Genomic DNA, 20,788 nt, shown 5'->3' with positions numbered 1-20,788 from the left:
AGACAAGGAAAGGGGGTGGGACCCGAGTATCAGATAAATAAACTGGCGGTTAGAGTCCACAGTGGTGCTTCTAAAGTTATTTAAATTAATCTAAGACTGGAGTTGAACTCCAGGGGTGCAAAAGGTTCGGGGTTGGTTCCCACACTTCACTGCAGACGCGCGTTAGAGACCTGCGGCAACAGGAGAACCCGGGTGATTCCCGTGACCACTGAGGTCGGTCGTTAATAATCAGTGGTCAAGTACCACTTTTGTTGCACCGATTGAACGACAAAGTGGGGCTTGGGTGTGACCATTTCAACGCGGGTGACCGGTAAAGCTTTAAGTAAAGCTTCAGGCACCAGTAGGATACTGAAACGCTGGTTAAGTGGAGCTTCTGGTCAAGCTGCGGGGAGCGCTTTTAAATAGGGCCTAGAAATTTGACCGCTATTGATGATGGCGTTGTTTGACCAGCAAGATGGGCGGACCTGGGCCTTAGAGGCTTTTAAAGTAGTCGAAAAGGTAGGAACGCTGGTACCAGGGAAGACGATGTGATGTTGAGTAATGGAAATGTTGAATACTGAGTAATGGAAATGGAAATAATGTATCTTGGCATTTGGTGTCTTTATAAATGTGTGAATGTATAAATGAAGTGTAAAATTGTTTTTGGATGAATGATCAAAAGTGTATATTGTTTTGAAAGTCTAATAGAGAAGGGTGTAGCGTGTGTGTGAGAAGATCTGTTAAATGAGAGAGTGAATTGTGCTAAAATGCCATTGAAAGAATTGTGAATGTGTGTGGAAAAACTGTTAATTGGGCTGAAGATTTGTGCCAAAAGAGCTCTGCTAAGCACCCTGAGGATTTTGATGTATTTTTTCCCTGTGTTAACACTGTCCATATGTATATAGCACTGCAGAACTGTGCCCCCCCCCCCCCCCAGCATGTTTGCACTGAGGAGGAGATGCTCTGTAACTCATTGTACAACCGTATAGTGACAATAAAGCATTCTATTCTATTCTATTCTATATGTGCTACCCATTAAAGGGGGTGAAGAAACCAGGAGTAAAGTTTTGGAAGCGGAAACGGGTTAACTCTATAGAGGCTGTTTCCAAAGAGTGACAAAAGTAATGTAGGACCTTTTACCAGAAAAAGCTAATTATATCTTTTTTTTTAGTTCACAGTAGTTATTGAGGCAGTCAGTTAATTATGTTAGCTAATACAATTAGTTAAAAAGGGGGTATGTTACGAAATAAATATATATTTTTAGTGCTTATTTTCTGATTATATTGTTTTATGTATTTTAATAAGAGAGGCCTTTAGAAACCAAGCTCAGACGAGACAAAAACTAGGTCAGAGGGTGACAGGTTGCCCTGGCAACAGACTTTAGAGATGGGAAGTTTAGTGCAGAGCTGCACAGGAAATCAGACACAAAAAAGAAAGAGGAACTAACTGAGTGTGTGTGTGATGTGCTGCAGAAATATAACCATGCTGGGTGCTACTGCATTCAGACCTGAGCTTGTGTCTGCGTGTGCTCGGTCTCCATTTCCGGAAATGTAAAATAAAGATTATTTTTTGAGCTTTGACCACTCTGAGGCCAGTCTGTTTCTGCCACCAAAAGAATTCAAAAGAACTGAATTTAATAAGAGCAAATTGATGCCAATTAAATGTGGTAATCTTAATTATTCAATCGACTTCACTTTAAAATAACTTCAGAAAAATTGTCACATTTGGGGATCGAGGTTACTAAGTCACACAAGTCATTATATGAAGCTAATTTTGTGAGAACTTTGGATACATTTAAAAATGAGGTTGAATTTTGGAATTCACTCGCACTTTCCTTGATAGGCAGGGTGAATGCTATTGAAATTATCTGCCTCCCCCATCTCCTATATCTTTTTCAAAATATCCCTGTGTATGTGAAAGCTACATTCTTTCAGAAATTGGACTTCTCCCTTTTATCTGGAATTACAAGAGCCACAGGATAAAAAAGGCACCCCTTTGTAAAGAGAAAATGTATAGTGGCATAGCATTACCAGACTTTAAAAACTACTACTTCACAGCTAATATGCAATAATAATAATAATAATGATAATAATAATAATAATAATAATAATAATAATAATAATAATAATAATAATAATAATAATAATGATAATAATACATTTTATTTGAAAGCACCTTTCAGAACACTCAAGGACACTGTACAAGGTAGAATAATAAAAGCAACATAAAAGCAAACAGTTTACACAATCATAAAAGCATAAAACATAAAACAAATTTAAAATAGCAGAGTGGAGAGGTAATGTGGGATGAGCTATTTTGAACAAGTGAGTTTTGAGTTGGGACTTAAAGAGAGAGAAGCAAAAGATATTTCTTAAATCAGGAGGTCGGGAATTCCAGAGTTGAGGAGCAGAGCAGCTGAAAGCCCTGCATGGTGGCAAGACGGTGGGAGGGGACGGAGAGTGAAAGGGAAGAAGTAGATCTGAGACAATGAGATGGGGCGGTGATCTGAACCAGATCAGAGGGATATGGAGCGAGATGATGAATAGCCTTCAATATGTACAAGAGTATTTTGAAATTGATATGGTATTTGACCGGGAGCCAATGAAGCTGCTGCAGGACAGGAGTGATCAAGAAATGGATAGGCTCAACACAACAGGAACTCAGCGTAACTGGCAGTCCACAAATATAATCAAACAGTATATAAGTGACTATGGCCTTTGCGATGCATGGCGCTCCCTTCACCCCACCAGTAAGGAATATTCTTTCTTCTCACATGTTCATCACTCCTGCTCTCGTCTGGATTATTCTTTGGTCAGCAGCTCACTGCTGAGTGACATTTCAGACACTGAGATTCACCCTATAGCTGTCAGCGATCATGCTCCTGTATCTGTAACACTAATACATAAGAAGAACGCTACACCAAGTAAAAACTGGAGATTCAATACATCGCCACTCAAAGATGAAGACTTTATTAAATATTTTAAAAAGGAATGGACTTCATATTTAGACTTTAATGACACTCCCGGAATATCTGCTTCTGTTCTATGGGAAGCAGGAAAAGCTGTGATGAGAGGTAAAATAATTTCTTTCTCATCACACAAAAAGAAAGAAGAAAACAAAAATATTCAGGAATTAGAAAAAAAACATCAAATCTTTAGAAGAAGCCTACGCGTCCCACCAAGATCAAGAAAGAATGAACAAAATATGCAAAACAAAACTAGAATTAGATAAAATTATTAATAAAAAAACACAATTCCTAGTACAAAGACTTCGTTTGCAGAATTTTGAACACCGTAACAAATCAGGTCGATATCTAGCTAACCAGTTAAAAATAAAGAAAGAAAAAACAACTATATGTGCTGCTAAAGATTTATCGGGGAACACAATATATGACCCTGGAAGAATAAACAACATTTTTAGGGATTTCTATGAAACTTTATCTTCACCACAAATAACCCCATCTAAAAATGAAATTGATCTGTTACTTGACAACGTAACTCTTCCAAAATTACTAGACAGTCAAGCAACTGAACTGGATTCGCCACTGACGCCAAGTGAATTCCAGGAAGCCCTGATAAGTATGCCCAATAATAAGGCTCCAGGTCCAGACGGCTTCCCTGCAGAATTCTACAAAGAATTCTGGACAATTCTGGCACCAGTATTCCACAGCATGTTGCAGGAAATCGAGGAAAATGGCAGACTACCACCAAATATGAACTCTGCCAACATTAGTCTCCTGCTAAAACCAGGCAAAGACCCTTTATTTCCCTCAAGCTATCGTCCAATTTCTCTTTTAAATGTAGACCTTAAAATAATCTGCAAAGCTCTCTCAACGAGATTAGAGAAAATAACCCCCCTCTTAATTCATCCTGACCAAACTGGTTTCATAAAAGGTCGGCACTCCTCAACAAACACTCGTAGATTACTTAATTTAATAGACTACTCATACAATAAGAACATGGAAACCATAATATTATCCCTAGATGCAGAAAAAGCATTTGACAGAGTTAACTGGAAATTTTTATTTGCAACTTTACACAAATTTGGTTTTGGAAACTCTTTTATAAACTGGATAAGAATATTTTACAATTCCCCAACAGCTCGTATCAGAACAAATGACCAGACATCCTCCAGCTTCTGTCTCCTGAGGGGCACCAGACAGGGATGCCCACTCTCCCCTTCACTTTTTGCAATTTTTATCGAACCTCTAGCAGCAGCATTTAGACAGGCTACAACAATTAAGGGCATAAAATGTAAGAACATAGAACATAAAATCAGTCTCTATGCGGATGATGTGTTGCTTTTTCTGCAAAACACACAAACCAACCTCTCTGAGGTAATTACTCTAATAAACTGGTTTTCAAGAGTTTCAGATTATTCAATTAACTGGCCAAAATCTACAGTTCTCCCCATTAACTGCTCCTTCCATAATTCTTCCTCTGCCCCACTGCAATCCGGAAATATTAAATATTTAGGTATTAATGTCTCTCCTAAGCTTTCAGACTTAACTAAATTAAACCACATCCCACTTCTAAAGAAAGTAGAAGGCGATCTGACTAGATGGAAATCTTTACCCATATCACTCATGGGAAGGGTCGCCACTATAAAAATGATGATCTTGCCAAAAATAAATTACTTATTTTTGATGATCCCTAACAAACCATCACAAGATTGGTTCAGATCTCTGGATTCATATATATCCAAATTCCTTTGGAAAAATAAACCCCCGCGCATCATCTTAAAAACGCTACAAAGAACCAAGGATAGAGGAGGATTAGATCTGCCTAATTTTCACCAATACTTCTTAGCCAACAGGCTTCAGTTCATCTCAGAATGGTCAAAACATACCTTCCTAGATGAGCCCTGGCTAGATGTTGAACAGGCACTATGCAAGGATCTAGAGATTTCAGACCTACCATTTATTAGCTCAAACATCAAAAGACATGAATGCTTTAAAAGTATCAACATCAGCTTCTCTCTGACAGCATGGTGGGAGTTTGTAAAAATAACGGAGTCTTCATTAATCCCATGAAAACGTAAACCTATCTGGAATAACCCTGACGTACTGTATTACAAAACAATAATATGATTAATTTCCAAGAATGGAGTTGTAAAGGAATTAAATACTTAGAACATATATTAGAGGGAACAGAATTTATCCCATTTGACAGACTAGTTGAACAATATGGGATCAACAAGACAAGATTTTTAGAATATCAACAAATTAAATCCATAGTAAAAAAGAAATTTAACCTCAGTCAAGTTGAATTACAAACACCACTAAGTGCGGCACATTTCCTTACTCTTAAATCCCCCAAATTACTATCTAAAATATACAGAACACTTTCTAAATTAGATGAATCAATATCCCTTCCTACTGCAAAGTGGGAAGCAGATTTATCAGTCAGCTTAGACCAAAACTTCTGGTCTCAGGTATGCTTAAAAACTTTTAAATTGATTAAAAATCCCAGTCTGCAATTAATACAATACAAAATACTACATAGAGTGCACTATACAGGTCATCGGATGTTCAAGATGGGCTTTACATCCTCCAACAACTGCTCACACTGTCAAGGCAATACACCAGACAATTACATCCACGCTCTTTGGTTCTGTCCACCAGTGCAAAAGTTTTGGCGCGAGATATGTGAAGACTTATCAAAGTGTCTGAAATGTAACATTCCAACTTCCCCCTTAGTGTGTTTGTTGGGCAGCTTAGATAATGTCACTACAGAAAACAATATAGCCCATATGGTTTTCACTGCCCTATGCATAGCCAAGAAAACAGTCCTCATGAACTGGAAAAATAAAAATAATCTTAATTCTAACCAATATAGAAATTATCTATTAGATTACATTAGTCTTGATACAGCCTCGGCCACCACATCAGATCAATTGCTCTGGGCTCCTTTGATCAGCTCCATCACCTAGTGGGGGTGGGGGGGGGGGGGGGGGTCATAGTTTGGTCCCGCCTTCAATGTTGTGATTGGTGTGGGGGTAGGGACAGGCTTAGGGCGTCGGGGGGTTCCCTGGAGGCATCTTCCTTGGGGGGCTCAACCCGGGGTAGCGGTCATGTCCGGTTGGGGGCTCTTTTCTGACTATTTCCTCGTGGCTGCGTGCAGCGGGGCTAGGCGAGGGTCTGTGCTGACGGACGTGGGTTACTGACCTGGTAGCCTGTTTGCCCCTGGGTGGGTCCGGGATGGGCGTGAGGTTCTGGGGGCGCTCCGTCTCTGGGCTGGGGCCCTGGCCGGGCCTCGGATCCTGGTTTGTGTGTTGCCGGGGTTGTGGGCGGGTGGGTGCATGGGGGCCCATCCCTGGCGCAGGGTGCCGCCGGTGTGTCGAGCCACCTGGGGGGCTCTTCAACTGGTGGGGGAGATTGTCACACCTTGCAGGAGCTTTCCTCTCCTCAGGAACTCTCTGCAGGAGGGGGAGATACAGGAGAGGTGGAGGAAGATCTCAGCCTGGGCGTCTATTGTCTCATGTAATCTGGAAGATGAGTGGATGGGGGGGTGGGTGCAGTTTTCTCTGTGGTGGGGTTGGGTGGACTGTCCCGGGCTCTGTGGGGCCGGGGGGCGCTGCTGTGCTGGTCCCCTGGTCTGGATGGGCCTGGGCCCCCTTTCCCTGGCGGGTCGCGGAGTATGGGAGTGCCTACTGGGGTCAGCGGGGGAGCTGGCCCCAGGGAGGGGTCACCTGCCTCTCCCTTCCTTCCCTCCCCATCTCCAGCTGCCTCCCTCTTCCCGCTCCACCACAACCACCCACACATGCAGGGCCTTTGAGTAGGGGTATGTCACCAGGGTGCAGAGGAGGCTACCCCCCTCTGTGCCCTTCTGGCTGCCTCTGCCTCAATTTTATTGAGGCAGAGGCAGCCAGCAGAGTCAGCAGGCACGCCAGTGCAGCCCCCTCTAGCTTCTGCTCGGTGGCTACTGGGCGACCCCTCGTCTGGGGATCTCCTCAGCTCTTCCCAGGAGGGTTGCACGGATGCCCCTCCAGTGGTCCTCTTTGGGCTCTAGCACTCTGGGGCCTCTGGATATCTGGAGCCTGGATCTCCTCCATGCTTGCTGCATGCCCTGGAGGACGGGGCTATGGCCCTCTACACCCTCTAGCAGACCGTGTTCATAGACATAAACTACACCTTTCCTTGCTGCTACTTCAAAGCACGTTGTGCGCTGTCTGTCCTGGGTGCTGCACAACAACATTCAATATTTAGTATTTACTGCTGTTTACGCTTAGCTAGATTAATGCGATGGTGTTTGGTATGTTTTTTTGCTTGTTTTCTGTTTTTCTCTCAACAGGTGATCCAGGAGATTTTTTTTTCTTTATCTTTTTAAGTGCCCTTTCTCACTGTCCCTCTTCCCTTCTGTTTTTCTTTTCCTTCATCTTTCTTTCTCCCTTTCCTATCCCCCAGTCATGTTTGTCCCGTCTGTAACATCTGAAAATAAAATAAAATAAATAATAACAACAAAGGTCGATCAAATGGACTAATACGGCAAGGCCATGATGATCCATTTGGCAAAGTAAATCCACTGGGTATCCCTGTTGGTCTTCAGACAGCAATTCTGACGGCTAAAGAACCAAATGGGACAGGCAAAAATAAAAAAATAAAATAAAATAAATAAAATACAGAAAGCTGAAAGCAATTGAACATGTACTCATTCTTCTCTTTGTTTTTTTAACATCAGTCTTCCTTTTTCCATATATAATGATGATTTCATTTATTAGGGTAAGAAAAGCAACCATACCTGTGTTAAAAATAATAGAATGTAATGTTCTGTTCAGCATTTTATTAAAATAAAAAAAGAAAAAGAAAAACTTTATACTGACAGTTAAAAAAAAAAAAAAAAAAAAGGACAGGAGTGATGTGGTGGGTAGAGGGGGTCCTGGTGATAATACCGGCAGCAGAATTCTGGAGGTGTTGGAGCTTGTGAATGGATTTTTGAGTAAGACCAAAAAGAAGTGAATTACAATAATCAATCTGAGAAGTAACAAGTAGTGATGGTAAATTTGATTCTTTTTACTGAATCGAGTTTTAATGAGTCACTCACCAAAGTGAATCGGGTTTTGGGATCATTTGATTCACTGAGTCAGTTGACCAGAGAGTGCAAAAAAATTTACATTTTCACTCAAACTTAATTTGTTTCTCTTTATGTAAATCCTACTGCTAAGATGAGTGATTTAAAAAAACAACAACTATTTTATAGAGCAACAAAGAGCAAAAACATTTCTAAAATTAAGCAATTTCCTATCAAAATTGCTTAATAAACATTTATTTTGTTTATTTGTATTTTATTAGTATTTTCCTTAAATGTGTTAAATATATATTTTCTCATCTAAATGTCCACTGAGCTGTGAGCCAGGGGGCGGTAATGCGCCTTAATATTGGTTGCCAATCAAGAAGAAGAAGAAGCTGTGAGCCAGGAGGGAGGGGGTGAGTGAGTGATTCGTTCGCTCGCTCTTTGATTCAGCACAGGAGGGAGGGGGTGAGTAGCTCAAATGTGCCTTTGACTGAGCTAGAAACTTGCTTCTCTCTCTTTCTGTGTGTGTGTGTGTGTGTGTGTGTGTGTGTGTGTGTGTGTGTGTGTGTGTGTGTGTGTGTGTGACACAGAGAGAGAGAGAGAGAGAGAGCGAGAGAGAGAAAACCTTTTAATGGGATGATCTCATTGTAAGATTCAAATTCAATATATTTAGACTGGTTGACTGAATTGGATCTTGTGTGTGTCTCTCTCTGTGCATGTGTGTTTCCATATGTGTCCATATTTGTGATTGTGCGGCTGTTATAGATTTTTTTGCTGATTTTTTTCATTTAACAAGTATATTTGAGGGACCCTCAGCATGTTCAGCATTTTTTCAGCTGTCCATTTTGTTTTTCCCATTTTTCTGTTTAACTTATTACTATTGTGCTAAATCATACTATTTCTGCTATTTTATAAGATTTGTGCTAAATATAGTATTTCTGATTAATTATAGTTTTTCTACCAAATCATAGTACAGTATTTCTGCTTTTTATAGGATTTGTGCTAAAACATAGTATTTCTACTAAATGTAGTATTTATGCTTAATCATAGTATTTCTGCTTTTTATAGGATTTGTGCCTAATATAGTTTTTCTGCTAAATTATAGTATTTCTGCCATTTTATATCATTTGTGCTAAAACATAGTATTAATTTAAAATTACAATATTCATAGTTCATCACAGTGTCTCTGGTAAATCACAGTATTTCTGCTATGTTGTACTATTTTTCTAAATCATAATGTTTCCATAATGTTTAAGTATTTTTGGCTAAATATATTCTTTCTGTTATCTTATACTATTTCTCCTAAATTCTTGTATTTTTGAGAAGTTATCATGCTTCTGGTAAGTTACAATATTTCTGCTAAGTTCTGCTATGCTATTATATTTCTGCCAAGTTTTATGTTTCCTCTAAGATATTGCAGTTATGCTAAGTTATTACATTTTAGCAAAGTTCCTCAGTTCCTTCTGCAAAGTTTTTACAATTTCTGCAACTTTTCAGCTTTTTCAGCTAGTTTTTGCATACAGCTTCAGCTTTAAAGCATCCACACTGCATTTTCGCAGGAAATGCAAATTTTTCTAGTTATCATATCTCGTCCACCTGGGCCTTACACAGAGTTTCTGTCTGATTTCTCAGACTTTATATCTAATTTAGTTCTGAGCTCAGATAAAATAATTATTGTGGGTGATTTTAACATCCATGTAGATGCTAAAAATGACAGCCTCAACATGGCATTTAATCTGTTATTAGACTCAATTGGTTTCTCTCAAAATGTAAAAGAACCCACCCACCACTTTAATCACACTCTAGATCTTGTTTTAACATATGGCATAGAAACTGAACATTTAACAGTGTTTCCTGAAAACCCTCTCCTGTCTGATCATTTCCTGATAACATTTACATTTACAATAATTGATTACACAGCGGTGAAGAGTAGACTTTGTCAAAGTAGATGTCTTTCTGAAAGCGCTGTAACTAAGTTTAAGAATATAATCCACCCACTGTTATCACCTTCAATGCCCTGTACCAACACAGAGCAGAGCAGCTATCTGAACGCTACCCCAACAGAGGTCGATTATCTTGTTAATAATTTCACCTCCTCACTACGTACGACTCTGGATACTGTAGCTCCAGTGAAAACTAAGGCCTCAAATCAGAAGTACCTGACTCCGTGGTATAATTCTCAAACACGTAGCCTAAAGCAGATGACTCGTAATCTGGAGAGGAAATGGCGTGTCACAAATCTAGAGGATCATCATTTAGCCTGGAGAAATAGTTTGCTGATTTATAAGAAAGCCCTCCGCAAAGCCAGAACATCTTACTATTCATCACTGATTGAAGTAAATAAGAACAACCCCAGGTTTCTCTTCAGCACTGTAGCCAGGCTGACAAAAAGTCTTCCTTGACTTCCAGTTGCGCCATAAGATGTCTGCACCGACGAGAGCTCCCAGTCATCTCAGCAAAAATGTTATTATTCATTTTGTACTGCTTTCTATTTCTGTGCATACAGCACGATCATACACTCGGTATGACAGACAAACGATTTTGGAGCTACGTTCGTCAGCCAGTTCGGACTTTACAGCGGGTTTCGACAGGAGTTTTATATTAGGGGAAACAGTAGCTATGTGAGTCGGCAGATCAACAAAGTAACTTATGAAGACAGAATTAGACTTTGGGGGGCGGTAAATAACAGCCATGACAGTTGGAACAGGTCCTGAGAGTTGACAAACAATGGATTCAAAGGAACTGTAGACATGTACAGACAACAGTGTGACTTTCCAGTTCTCGCGATAGATTACCGTGAGACCTCCACCACGGCCGGACTTACGAGGTTCGCAGGTGTAAACAAACCCCGGGGGGGTGGAGTTGTTGAGCGACGAAAAGTCATTGGGCTGTTGCCACGTCTCGGTCAAACAGAGAAAGTCAAACTTATGATCTGTGAGTAGATCCAGAATTAGATGACCCTTGCTCGTAAGCGAGCGGATGTTAAGGAGGCCAAAATTGACGTCGGTGCTGTCAGACTGGACAGAGGTGTTAGTCGACCTGGGCAGGCTGGCTAAAACACTGTGATCAACAGCCCTGTCGAAGTTTAGTGGAGGACGACGAGGAGTGGACCAGAGGGTCTGTATTGGCTTAGAGTCGTCATGGTGGAAATTCCGACGAGAGCCCCGGTGAATATACTTTCGGCGAGGGAGGAAGGCGAAATCTGTGTGGAGATGAAGCGGCGGTGGAGAAGCCAGGTGAAAGCGGAGACGGAGAAGCTCGTCAGCTGAGTATTGGTAAAGTCCAGCACTAGGTCGGTAGACCAATGACATAAAAATCCAGACCCATACGAGCAAGACACAGATCCTGCTAGGCCACATCACGGACAGTCAGATAAGCCAAACAGTCAGGTGTACGGATCCAAGGGAGAAAACGGCCAAACAAACAGGCAGATGGACTACACCCAAAATACTCAGGCACTTGCAAAATTCGCTAGATCACCAGTAAGATGTATCAAAGAATATATGAATAAATAATAATAAATAACAAATATGAATAATATATGAATAGAATATAAAAAGATACCAGGAAGCCGCGCCAGCGTTCACTCAACCGGAAACCTGAGGATCAGCAATATGTAGCCTATTGGCTAGATGATACAGTTATAATGGCAGTTTGGCTGGAAATGGAGGGAGAAGACTGTATGCCTTACTCTCGTGGTGCAATCGCATTGTCTCCTATTTGTTTTAAAAAGACATACTAAAACTGCCATCCAGTTATTCACAATACAATTCAATTTGGAGACAGATGGTGAAAGAGTATAGTCTCAGAGCATTCCCATTTTGACACCTCCATCCATCCATCCATCTTCATCCGCTTTATCCGAGGCCGGGTCGCGGGGGCAGCAGCCTAAGCAAAGAGGCCCAGACCTCCCTCTCCCCAGCCACCTCCTCCAGCTTATCCGGGGGAATACCAAGGCGTTCCCAGGCCAGCCGAGAGATATAATCTCTCCAGCGTGTCCTGGGTCTGCCCCAGGGCCTCCTCCCGGTGGGACATGCCTGGAACACCTCACCCAGGAGGCGCCCAGGGGGCATCCTTGTCAGATGCCCGAACCACCTCAGCTGTTCAAATAATTATAAAAAGTTAATGGTGAACTGGACTTTAAGCAGAAGCAGATCATGAAGTGTTTTACGAGCCAGCTGTTCCGTGCAGGTGATATGGCCAATGATCAGACAAAACAAAACTGAATGAAAAAGCTGTGCTCCCCCGCCACCCCCCCTTTCGATGTGGAGCAGCAGCTGCTCTACTCTGAGCCCCTCCCGGATGGCCGAACTTCTCACCCTATCTCTAAGGGAGAGGCCAGCCACCCTTCGGAGGAAGCTCATTTCTGCCGCTTGTATCCGCGATCTCGTTCTTTCGGTCACTACCCACAGCTCGTGGCCATAGGTGAGGGTAGGGACGTAGATCGACCGGTAAATTGAGAGCTTCGCTTTTACACTCAGCTCCCTCTTCACCACGACGGACCGGTGCAGTGTCCGCATTACTGCAGCTGCAGCCCCAATCCGTCTGTCGATCTCCGACTCCCTTCTCCCATCACTCGCAAACAAGACCCCGAGATACTTGAACTCCTCCACTTGGGGCAGGAACTCATCCCCGACCCGGAGTGGGCACTCCACCCTTTTACGGCTGAGAACCACGGCCTCAGATTTGGAGGTGCTGATCCTCATTCCCGCTGCTTCACACTCGGCTGCAAACCGTTCTGACACCTATTTTGACACCTATTACAGCTAATCCTGCATTTACACCCTCCATTTTAGATGGGACATTTGATTGCCGAAAGGAAATGTGGTTGCAAAATGTGGTACACCTGTATTTCCAGGGGTTCTTCACTTCATTTCAACAGCTTAAGGAGAAGTACAACTTATTAGCCTCTGATTTCTTTAGATACCTTCAAATAATGAGTTATGCAAGGTCCCAACTCCAAAAATTTGAGTCTGCAACTGCAGGTAAGCTTGATCAATGCCTGGTGGATTGTATAAAAGAAAAGCATGCTGTTGGTTTTATATATGAGATATTACAGTCACTGTGACAGAAGGATACGGGTAAAATAAAATCAGCTTGGGAAAAGGTAAGAGGCTCGGAAATTCAGAATGATATCTGGGCTAAAGGGCTACATTATGTTAATTCCTGCTCTATCAACGCGCAACAAAGGTTAATTCAGTTTAAAATTATTCACAAATTGCACTACTCAAAGACAAGATTACATGAGATATTTCCTGAAACGTCACCAATTTCTGATAAATGTCAATGTGCAGAAGCTGATCTGCTTAAAAGTGTTGTAATGTGTACCAAGTTACAATGTTTTGGGGTTTCTGTGTTTTACTTTTTTTCCAAACTTTTTGATGTGCAATTAGACCCCATTTTGATTCTTATTGGACTGTCGGAACAATCTAAAAAACTTAAGCGTGCACAGACTTCCCTCCTGTCCTATGGCCTAATGTTTGCAAAGAGACTGATTTTCCTGCTATGGAAGGGATAGGAAGTGCCCTCTCTGAAAACCTTGATTTCAGGACTGACAGATACTCTTAATCTGGAAAGGATCTGCCTATTATAAATGACAAACTGGACGACTTCGATCAGATTTGGAGGCCACTCATTGAGTATCTGGAAATTATGAACAAAAGAGAGTTTATGTGATCTTCACCAAAACAAGCTGATAGCACTCTGGGATAAGGGAATGGTGTGGGGAGGGAGGGGTGGGTTGTCCCCCCCCCCTTGTTTTTTGGTCACCCTTTTTGGTACTTTCCACTGTCTTGTTTGCTTTAATAGTTAATTATATGTTATTGACTGGAAACAGGCAATTTGGATTTTGCATCAATCCTGCTTATTACAGAGAAACTACCATGTGTGTTTCTATGTAATAATCAAAAATTTTAAGCACAACAGTTACATTCTGTATTATTGCATTATGTATTATATGGTAACAATATACAAACATGCTAAAACATCAGCCAGTAGCACCTTATTATTGTAATGAGATTATTCCAAGTAAAACTGTATAAACATGTAAAGATACAAACTCACAGACATTATTTCCCTATTTCACACAGGTTATCATATTGTTACCCAAGTATTACGATACTCTTACTAACTGCTTTTACCTCGTGGACATCTCTTTATTTACACATTATTACTCCGAGTATTTGGGTCCAGTTACATCAATTTCCGTGTAATGTTACTCAACTGTAACCACTGTTATTCCTACGAATTTCAAATAGGAGGCATCAATAGTGTGGAACAAAAGTAAGAAAGAAAAAGGTTTTATAAAGACTGGCACTGCTGTATTTTATTACTGTTGCAGATGTTGTGGTACCTGTTTCTCTTATCTTCTTTAAAATCAAGTTGGTGACCTTCATCACATCATCAGTATATGTCTCCATGATCAAATCCACTGTCTCCAGTTCATCTGCTGTCTCCAGTTGGGACTGTTTGATGGCTGGAAAACCACCAAGTACCTGAGGATCCTGAAGACACCTGTGGAAGGCTTTCAGCTTCTCCTGACCCAACTCCTCCAAAATATCCAGCAGCTGTTCATCTACAGACGTCTCCATCTTTCTCTATAAAAACAGGAGAGGACATTTTCAATGCAAAGGCCAACATGGAACAGTGTGTCCCATGTGACTCATCAACAGTTTTCACACATTACACCCTGGTCTGTTTCTGATATGTGATTTATGACCCTCTGTTTTTAATCCTCAGTTCACCATCATATTTTAACACAGCAGGAAGATACAATGGTCTCTGTCAGGACCCTGGAAACAATCACACAAAAAAAGCTATTATAAAAAAATGGCCCTCTATTTGTTTTTGTTGTTATCATAAAATAGTTTTACGTGCTGACAGGTTGCTTCGTATTTGTGTATGGAGTAGCATGCCCGCATGAGTCCTCAGCACAACAATAACTTTACACGATTGTAAAGTTTATGCTTGTAGATCAGAATCAGAATCAGAATCAGAATACTTTATTGATCCCTGGGGGAAATTATTTTTTTGTTACAGTGCTCCATTTTAAACCAACTATAAGACAAGACAGACAATACGCTAACTACGAATAGCACAATATATACATATATATATATATATATATATATATATATATATATATATATATATATCTCACTGAGGGGGTTCAGGCCTATGCAGAACAGCAGTGGGGACAGAGCATCTCCTTGGTAGATCCCGCACTTGATGGTGACTTGTGCTATGGGCTTGGAGTTGGCCTCTAGTGTTGTACGCCACATCCCCATTGAGTTCCTGATGAAGGCTCTTAGGGTCCCATTGATCTTGTACAATTCTAGGCATTCCAGTATCCAGCTGTGGGGCATTGAGTCATAGGCCTTCTTGTAATCAATCCAGGCAGTGCACAGGTTGGTCAGTCTGGTCTTGCAGTCTCGGCTGATTGTTCTGTCTACCAGTAGCTGGTGTTTTGCGCCTCTGGTATTCTTGCCAATTCCTTTCTGTGTCCCGCTCATGTATTGACCCATGTGCCTGTTCATCTTAGCCGATATGATGCCTGACAGGAGCTTCCATGTAGTACTGAGGCAGGTTATTGGTCGGTAGTTGGAGGGGACCGGTCCCTTCTTGGGGTCCTTGGGGATCAGGACCGTCCGGCCTTCAGTTAGCCATTCCGGGTGTCTCTCGTTAACTAGCAGCTGGTTCATTTGTGCTGCCAGACGCTCGTGGAGTGCAGTCAGCTTCTTCAGCCAGTAGGCGTGAACCATGTCGGGCCCTGGTGCTGTCCAACTCTTCATACTGGAGACCCTTTCTTGGATATCTGCCACTGTGATGGTTACTGGACCCTGTTCAGGGAGGTCGCTGTGGTCAGCCCTCAGATCCTCTAGCCACTGAGCATTGCCGTTATGGGTTGCATCCTTCTCCCATATGCTCTTCCAGTATTGCTCCGTCTCCAGCCTTGGTGGTGCTGTTCTCTTATTGTTCCCTTGCCACTGAGAGTACACCTTTGCTGGTTCTGTGGAGAACAGCTGGTTTATTCTCCTGCCTTCTATCTCTCTGGTGTACCTCCTCAAGCGGCTGGCCAAGGCTGTGAGTCTTTGCTTGGCAGTTTCCAAGGCCTCAGGTATGGACAGCTTGCTGTATTTCTTAGGCACCTTATTTGTCGCACCTTTCTGCAACTCCGTTAGTTGGCTAACCTCCCTCCGTGCTACTTTGATCTTGCCCTCTAGCCTCCTTCTCCATGGAGGGTACTGCCCCTTGTGGCTGTTCAACTTGTAGCCAAGCATCTCACTGATCACTGTTGCCGTATTGTAGATCAGCTTGTTAGTGTCGGTAATCGTGGTTGTAGGTATTGCCCGTAGTGCTGCATTAACATCATCTAGCAGACCTTCTGAGGGTACTTCACGTAATCTTGGTAACCGGCTACGCGGGATCCAGGTTTCAAGCTTGGCCATGATCCTATTTTTCAGGTCAGTTCCTCTCGCACTCAACGATCCTTCTCCTATCGCACTTGGGGCTATGTACCCAATCTCGGGTGGGGGTGATGATATCTCCCCCCTGACCTGGCGTCCTGACTCCTCCTTGCCGTAGCATTTGTGTTGTACCTCGTCAATCTCTAGCTGTGAGAGCAGTCCCTTCTTTCGAATGTTGGAACACTGAGCTACTAGTTGTTTCGCCGTCATTGTGGATGTTGGGTATCGAAGAATCCATAGGTCCCTCATCCTATTCATGTAGCCCCTTCCGCCGGGGTTACTTGCATAGTAGCATTCCAACAACGCCCTGTTTTCGTCTCTTGCCCACCGATGCCTTCTTGTTCCAGTAGCCCACTTTTCGTCAGGGTGCCCTGGTTCCTCAACACCTGACGCGGACCTTGTTGATCCGGGCGACGTCCGAGCCGGCATGCCTTCATATTTATCTGTCTCGCTCATGTCTGCGGTAGGCTTGCTTAGCATAGGGGGTCTAGCCTTAGGACCCTTACTGGATACAGACGCCCCAGGCAGGAATCGAACTTGCGATCCTCTGTTCCAAAGGCGTGTAGTCTAACCACTACGCTATCCAGCCGCTATCGGATGGTAACAAAGAGAGGGAAGGTAGTCAGAACTGAGGGGATTGAACTACCAGAAGGCAACATTGCAGACATAGAGGACAGTTACAAGTACTTGGGGATCCCACAGGCGAATGGGAACCATGAAGAGGCCGCTAGAAAAGCTGCAACCACCAAGTACCTGCAGAGGGTCAGGCAAGTCCTGAGGAGTCAGCTGAATGGTAAGAACAAGATCCGGGCCATCAACACGTACGCCCTGCCCGTGATCAGGTACCCTGCTGGGGTAATAGGCTGGCCAAAGGAGGAGATAGAAGCCACTGACATAAAGACAAGAAAGCTCCTTACCATGCATGGAGGGTTTCACCCCAAATCCAGCACCCTGAGGCTGTACGCTAAGCGGAAGGAAGGGGGCCGGGGACTGGTGAGTGTCAGCACCACAGTCCAGGATGAGACAACGAACATCCAAGAATACATTAGGAAGATGGCCCCAACTGACCGAGTGCTCAGTGAATACCTCAGGCAGCAGAAACCCAAGAAAGAGGAGGGAGACGAGGAACCATCATGGAAGGACAGGCCCCTGCACGGTATGTACCACCGGCAGATAGAGGAGGTGGCTGATATCCAGAAATCCTACCAGTGGCTGGACAAAGCTGGACTGAAAGACAGCACAGAGGCACTAATCATGGCAGCACAAGAACAAGCTCTGAGCACAAGATCCATAGAGGCTGGGGTCTATCACACCAGGCAAGACCCCAGGTGCAGGCTGTGTAAAGATGCCCCAGAGACAATCCAGCACATAACAGCAGGGTGCAAGATGCTAGCAGGCAAGGCATACATGGAACGCCATAACCAAGTGGCCGGCATAGTGTACAGGAACATCTGTGCCGAGTATAACCTGGAAGTCCCGAGGTCAAAATGGGAGATGCCCCCAAGGGTGGTGGAGAATGACCGAGCTAAGATCCTGTGGGACTTCCAGATACAGACGGACAAAATGGTGGTGGCTAACCAACCGGACATAGTGGTGGTAGACAAACAGAAGAAGATGGCCGTAGTGATCGATGTAGCGGTTCCGAATGACAGCAACATCAGGAAGAAGGAACACGAGAAGCTGGAGAAATACCAAGGGCTCAGAGAAGAGCTCGAGAGGATGTGGAGGGTGAAGGTAACGGTGGTCCCCGTGGTAATCGGAGCACTAGGTGCGGTGACTCCCAAGCTAGGCGAGTGGCTCCAGCAGATCCCGGGAACAACATCGGAGATCTCTGTCCAGAAGAGCGCAGTCCTGGGAACAGCTAAGATACTGCGCAGGACCCTCAAGCTCCCAGGCCTCTGGTAGAGGACCCGAGCTTGAAGGATAAACCGCCCGCAGGGGCGTGCTGGGTGTTTTATATATATACAGTGGGGCAAAAAAGTATTTAGTCAGCCACCGATTGTGCAAGTTCCCCCACTTAAAATGATGACAGATGTCAGTAATTTGCACCAGAGGTACACTTCAACTGTGAGAGACAGAATGTGAAAAAAAAATCCATGAATTCACATGGTAGGATTTGTAAAGAATTTATTCGTAAATCAGGGTGGAAAATAAGTATTTGGTCACCTCAAACAAGGAAAATCTCTGGCTCTCACAGACCTGTAACGTCTTCTGTAAGAAGCTTTTCTGTCCCCCACTCGTTACCTGTATGAATGGCACCTGTTTGAACTCATCATCTGTATAAAAGACACCTGTCCACAGCCTCAAACAGTCAGATTCCAAACTCCGCCATGGCCAAGACCAAAGAGCTTTCGAAGGACACCAAGAAAAGTATTGTAGACCTGCACCAGACTGGGAAGAGTGAATCTACAATAGGCAAGCAGCTTGGTGTGAAAAAATCAACTGTGGGAGCAATCATCAGAAAATGGAAGACATACAAGACCACTGATAATCTCCCTCGATCTGGGGCTCCACGCAAGATCTCATCCCGTGGGGTCAAAATGATCATGAGAACGGTGAGCAAAGATCCCAGAACCACACGGGGGGACCTGGTGAATGACCTGCAGAGAGCTGGGACCAAAGTAACAAAGGTCACCATCAGTAACACACTACAACGGCAGGGAATCAAATCCCACAGTGCCAGACGTGTTCCGCTGCTGAAGCCAGTGCATGTCCAGGCCCGTCTGAAGTTTGCCAGAGAGCACATGGATGATACAGCAGAGGATTGGGAGAATGTCATGTGGTCAGATGAAACCAAAGTAGAACTTTTTGGTATAAACTCAACTCGTCGTGTTTGGAGGAAGAAGAATACTGAGTTGCATCCCAAGAACACCATACCTACTGTGAAGCATGGGGGTGGAAACATCATGCTATGGGGCTGTTTTTCTGCCAAGGGGACAGGACGACTGATCCGTGTTAAGGACAGAATGAATGGGGCCATGTATCGTGAGATTTTGAGCCAAAACCTCCTTCCATCAGTGAGAACTTTGAAGATGAAACGAGGCTGGGTCTTCCAACATGACAATGATCCAAAACACACCGCCCGGGCAACAAAGGAGTGGCTCCGTAAGAAGCATTTGAAAGTCCTGGAGTGGCCTAGCCAGTCTCCAGACCTCAACCCCATAGAAAATCTGTGGCGGGAGTTGAAAGTCCGTGTTGCTCGGCGACAGCCCCAAAACATCACTGCTCTCGAGAAGATCTGCATGGAGGAATGGGCCAAAATACCAGCTACTGTGTGTGCAAACCTGGTAAAGACCTATAGTAAACGTTTGACCTCTGTTATTGCCAACAAAGGTTATGTTGCAAAGTATTGAGTTGTATTTTTGTTATTGACCAAATACTTATTTTCCACCCTGATTTACGAATAAATTCTTTACAAATCCTACCATGTGGATTCATGGATTTTTTTTTCACATTCTGTCTCTCACAGTTGAAGTGTACCTCTGGTGCAAATTACTGACCTCTGTCATCATTTTAAGTGGGGGAACTTGCACAATCGGTGGCTGACTAAATACTTTTTTGCCCCACTGTATACATAAGTCACTCATTAAAAGATCATGTCATATACAATTTCAACTCTACATGACGTCTCAATTTTTATTCTGTTTTTGAACCATCATCTAAACACTTCTGATAGAGACAGGCAGCAAACATCAGCAGCAGTGATTAATGGCCTCACAGTGCCCTGTAGAGAAACGGAGGTGTAATATATCACACACTGTACCAGAGGGAGAAGCTGTGTGGATTTCGGTTAACTGGTGAGTCTAAACTGGCTGCTGATGTGAGCGAGATGAGTGCTCAAAGTGTTCAGGATAAAGTGCTGTATTGTATGAATGTGGACTGTGATCAAAGTGCTCTGAGAGGTTAGAAAGAATTGCTCTGTGTGAATAGAAGTACATTATAGTATATTACAAATATGTACAAAGTCCTCTGTAAAACCTTCAAGGTGTAAAGAAGGTGAGGTGAAGGTGTAAAGATCAGGACAAATTCTCCACAAACACAAATCTTATGATGCATTTGTCTTATATGTGTTTTTAGAATGTGATGTCTGAGAGCTGCAGTGGTTCTGATAAAGCGTGAGCAGTCTGAGATGTCAGTGAGCAGTAACAAGGAGAAAATGTTTGCTGCCTGTTGAACAGAAACACTTTCCTAGACAATTGAAAGCTGAATGATCAGAGACACTTACAGCAGTGACGCTGAGTCCAGGTTCTCCTCACAGATCCAAGAGTTCACAGAGTGGAGCTGAAGACTTCACTTCACCTGAGCTGGATCACCTCACCAGCAAACACTGAC

At 43.2% G+C, this 20,788-nt stretch overlaps 1 protein-coding gene across 1 annotated transcript in view; it reads right to left on the bottom strand.

The window, feature by feature from the left end:
• Window positions 1–20,788, bottom strand: part of LOC146672900 (protein NLRC3-like) — a 45,863-nt gene extending 25,075 nt beyond the window's left edge. The window contains exons 1-2 of the mRNA XM_085401456.1: window positions 20,682–20,788; window positions 14,344–14,587 (exon numbers count right to left, since the gene is read on the bottom strand). Coding sequence (XP_085257582.1) covers window positions 14,344–14,581 — 238 coding nt within the window. The 5' untranslated portion in view covers window positions 14,582–14,587; window positions 20,682–20,788. The remainder of the gene's footprint in view (window positions 1–14,343; window positions 14,588–20,681) is intronic.

The sequence above is a fragment of the Rhamphochromis longiceps genome, linkage group LG3 (assembly GCF_057381845.1).
Source record: "Rhamphochromis longiceps isolate RC_006_pf linkage group LG3, R_longiceps_female_GT1.1, whole genome shotgun sequence".
NCBI classification, from domain to species: Eukaryota; Metazoa; Chordata; class Actinopteri; order Cichliformes; family Cichlidae; genus Rhamphochromis; species Rhamphochromis longiceps.
The sequence above is the reverse complement of the archived record's forward strand: the minus strand, read 5'-3'. Positions and strand labels throughout refer to the sequence as shown.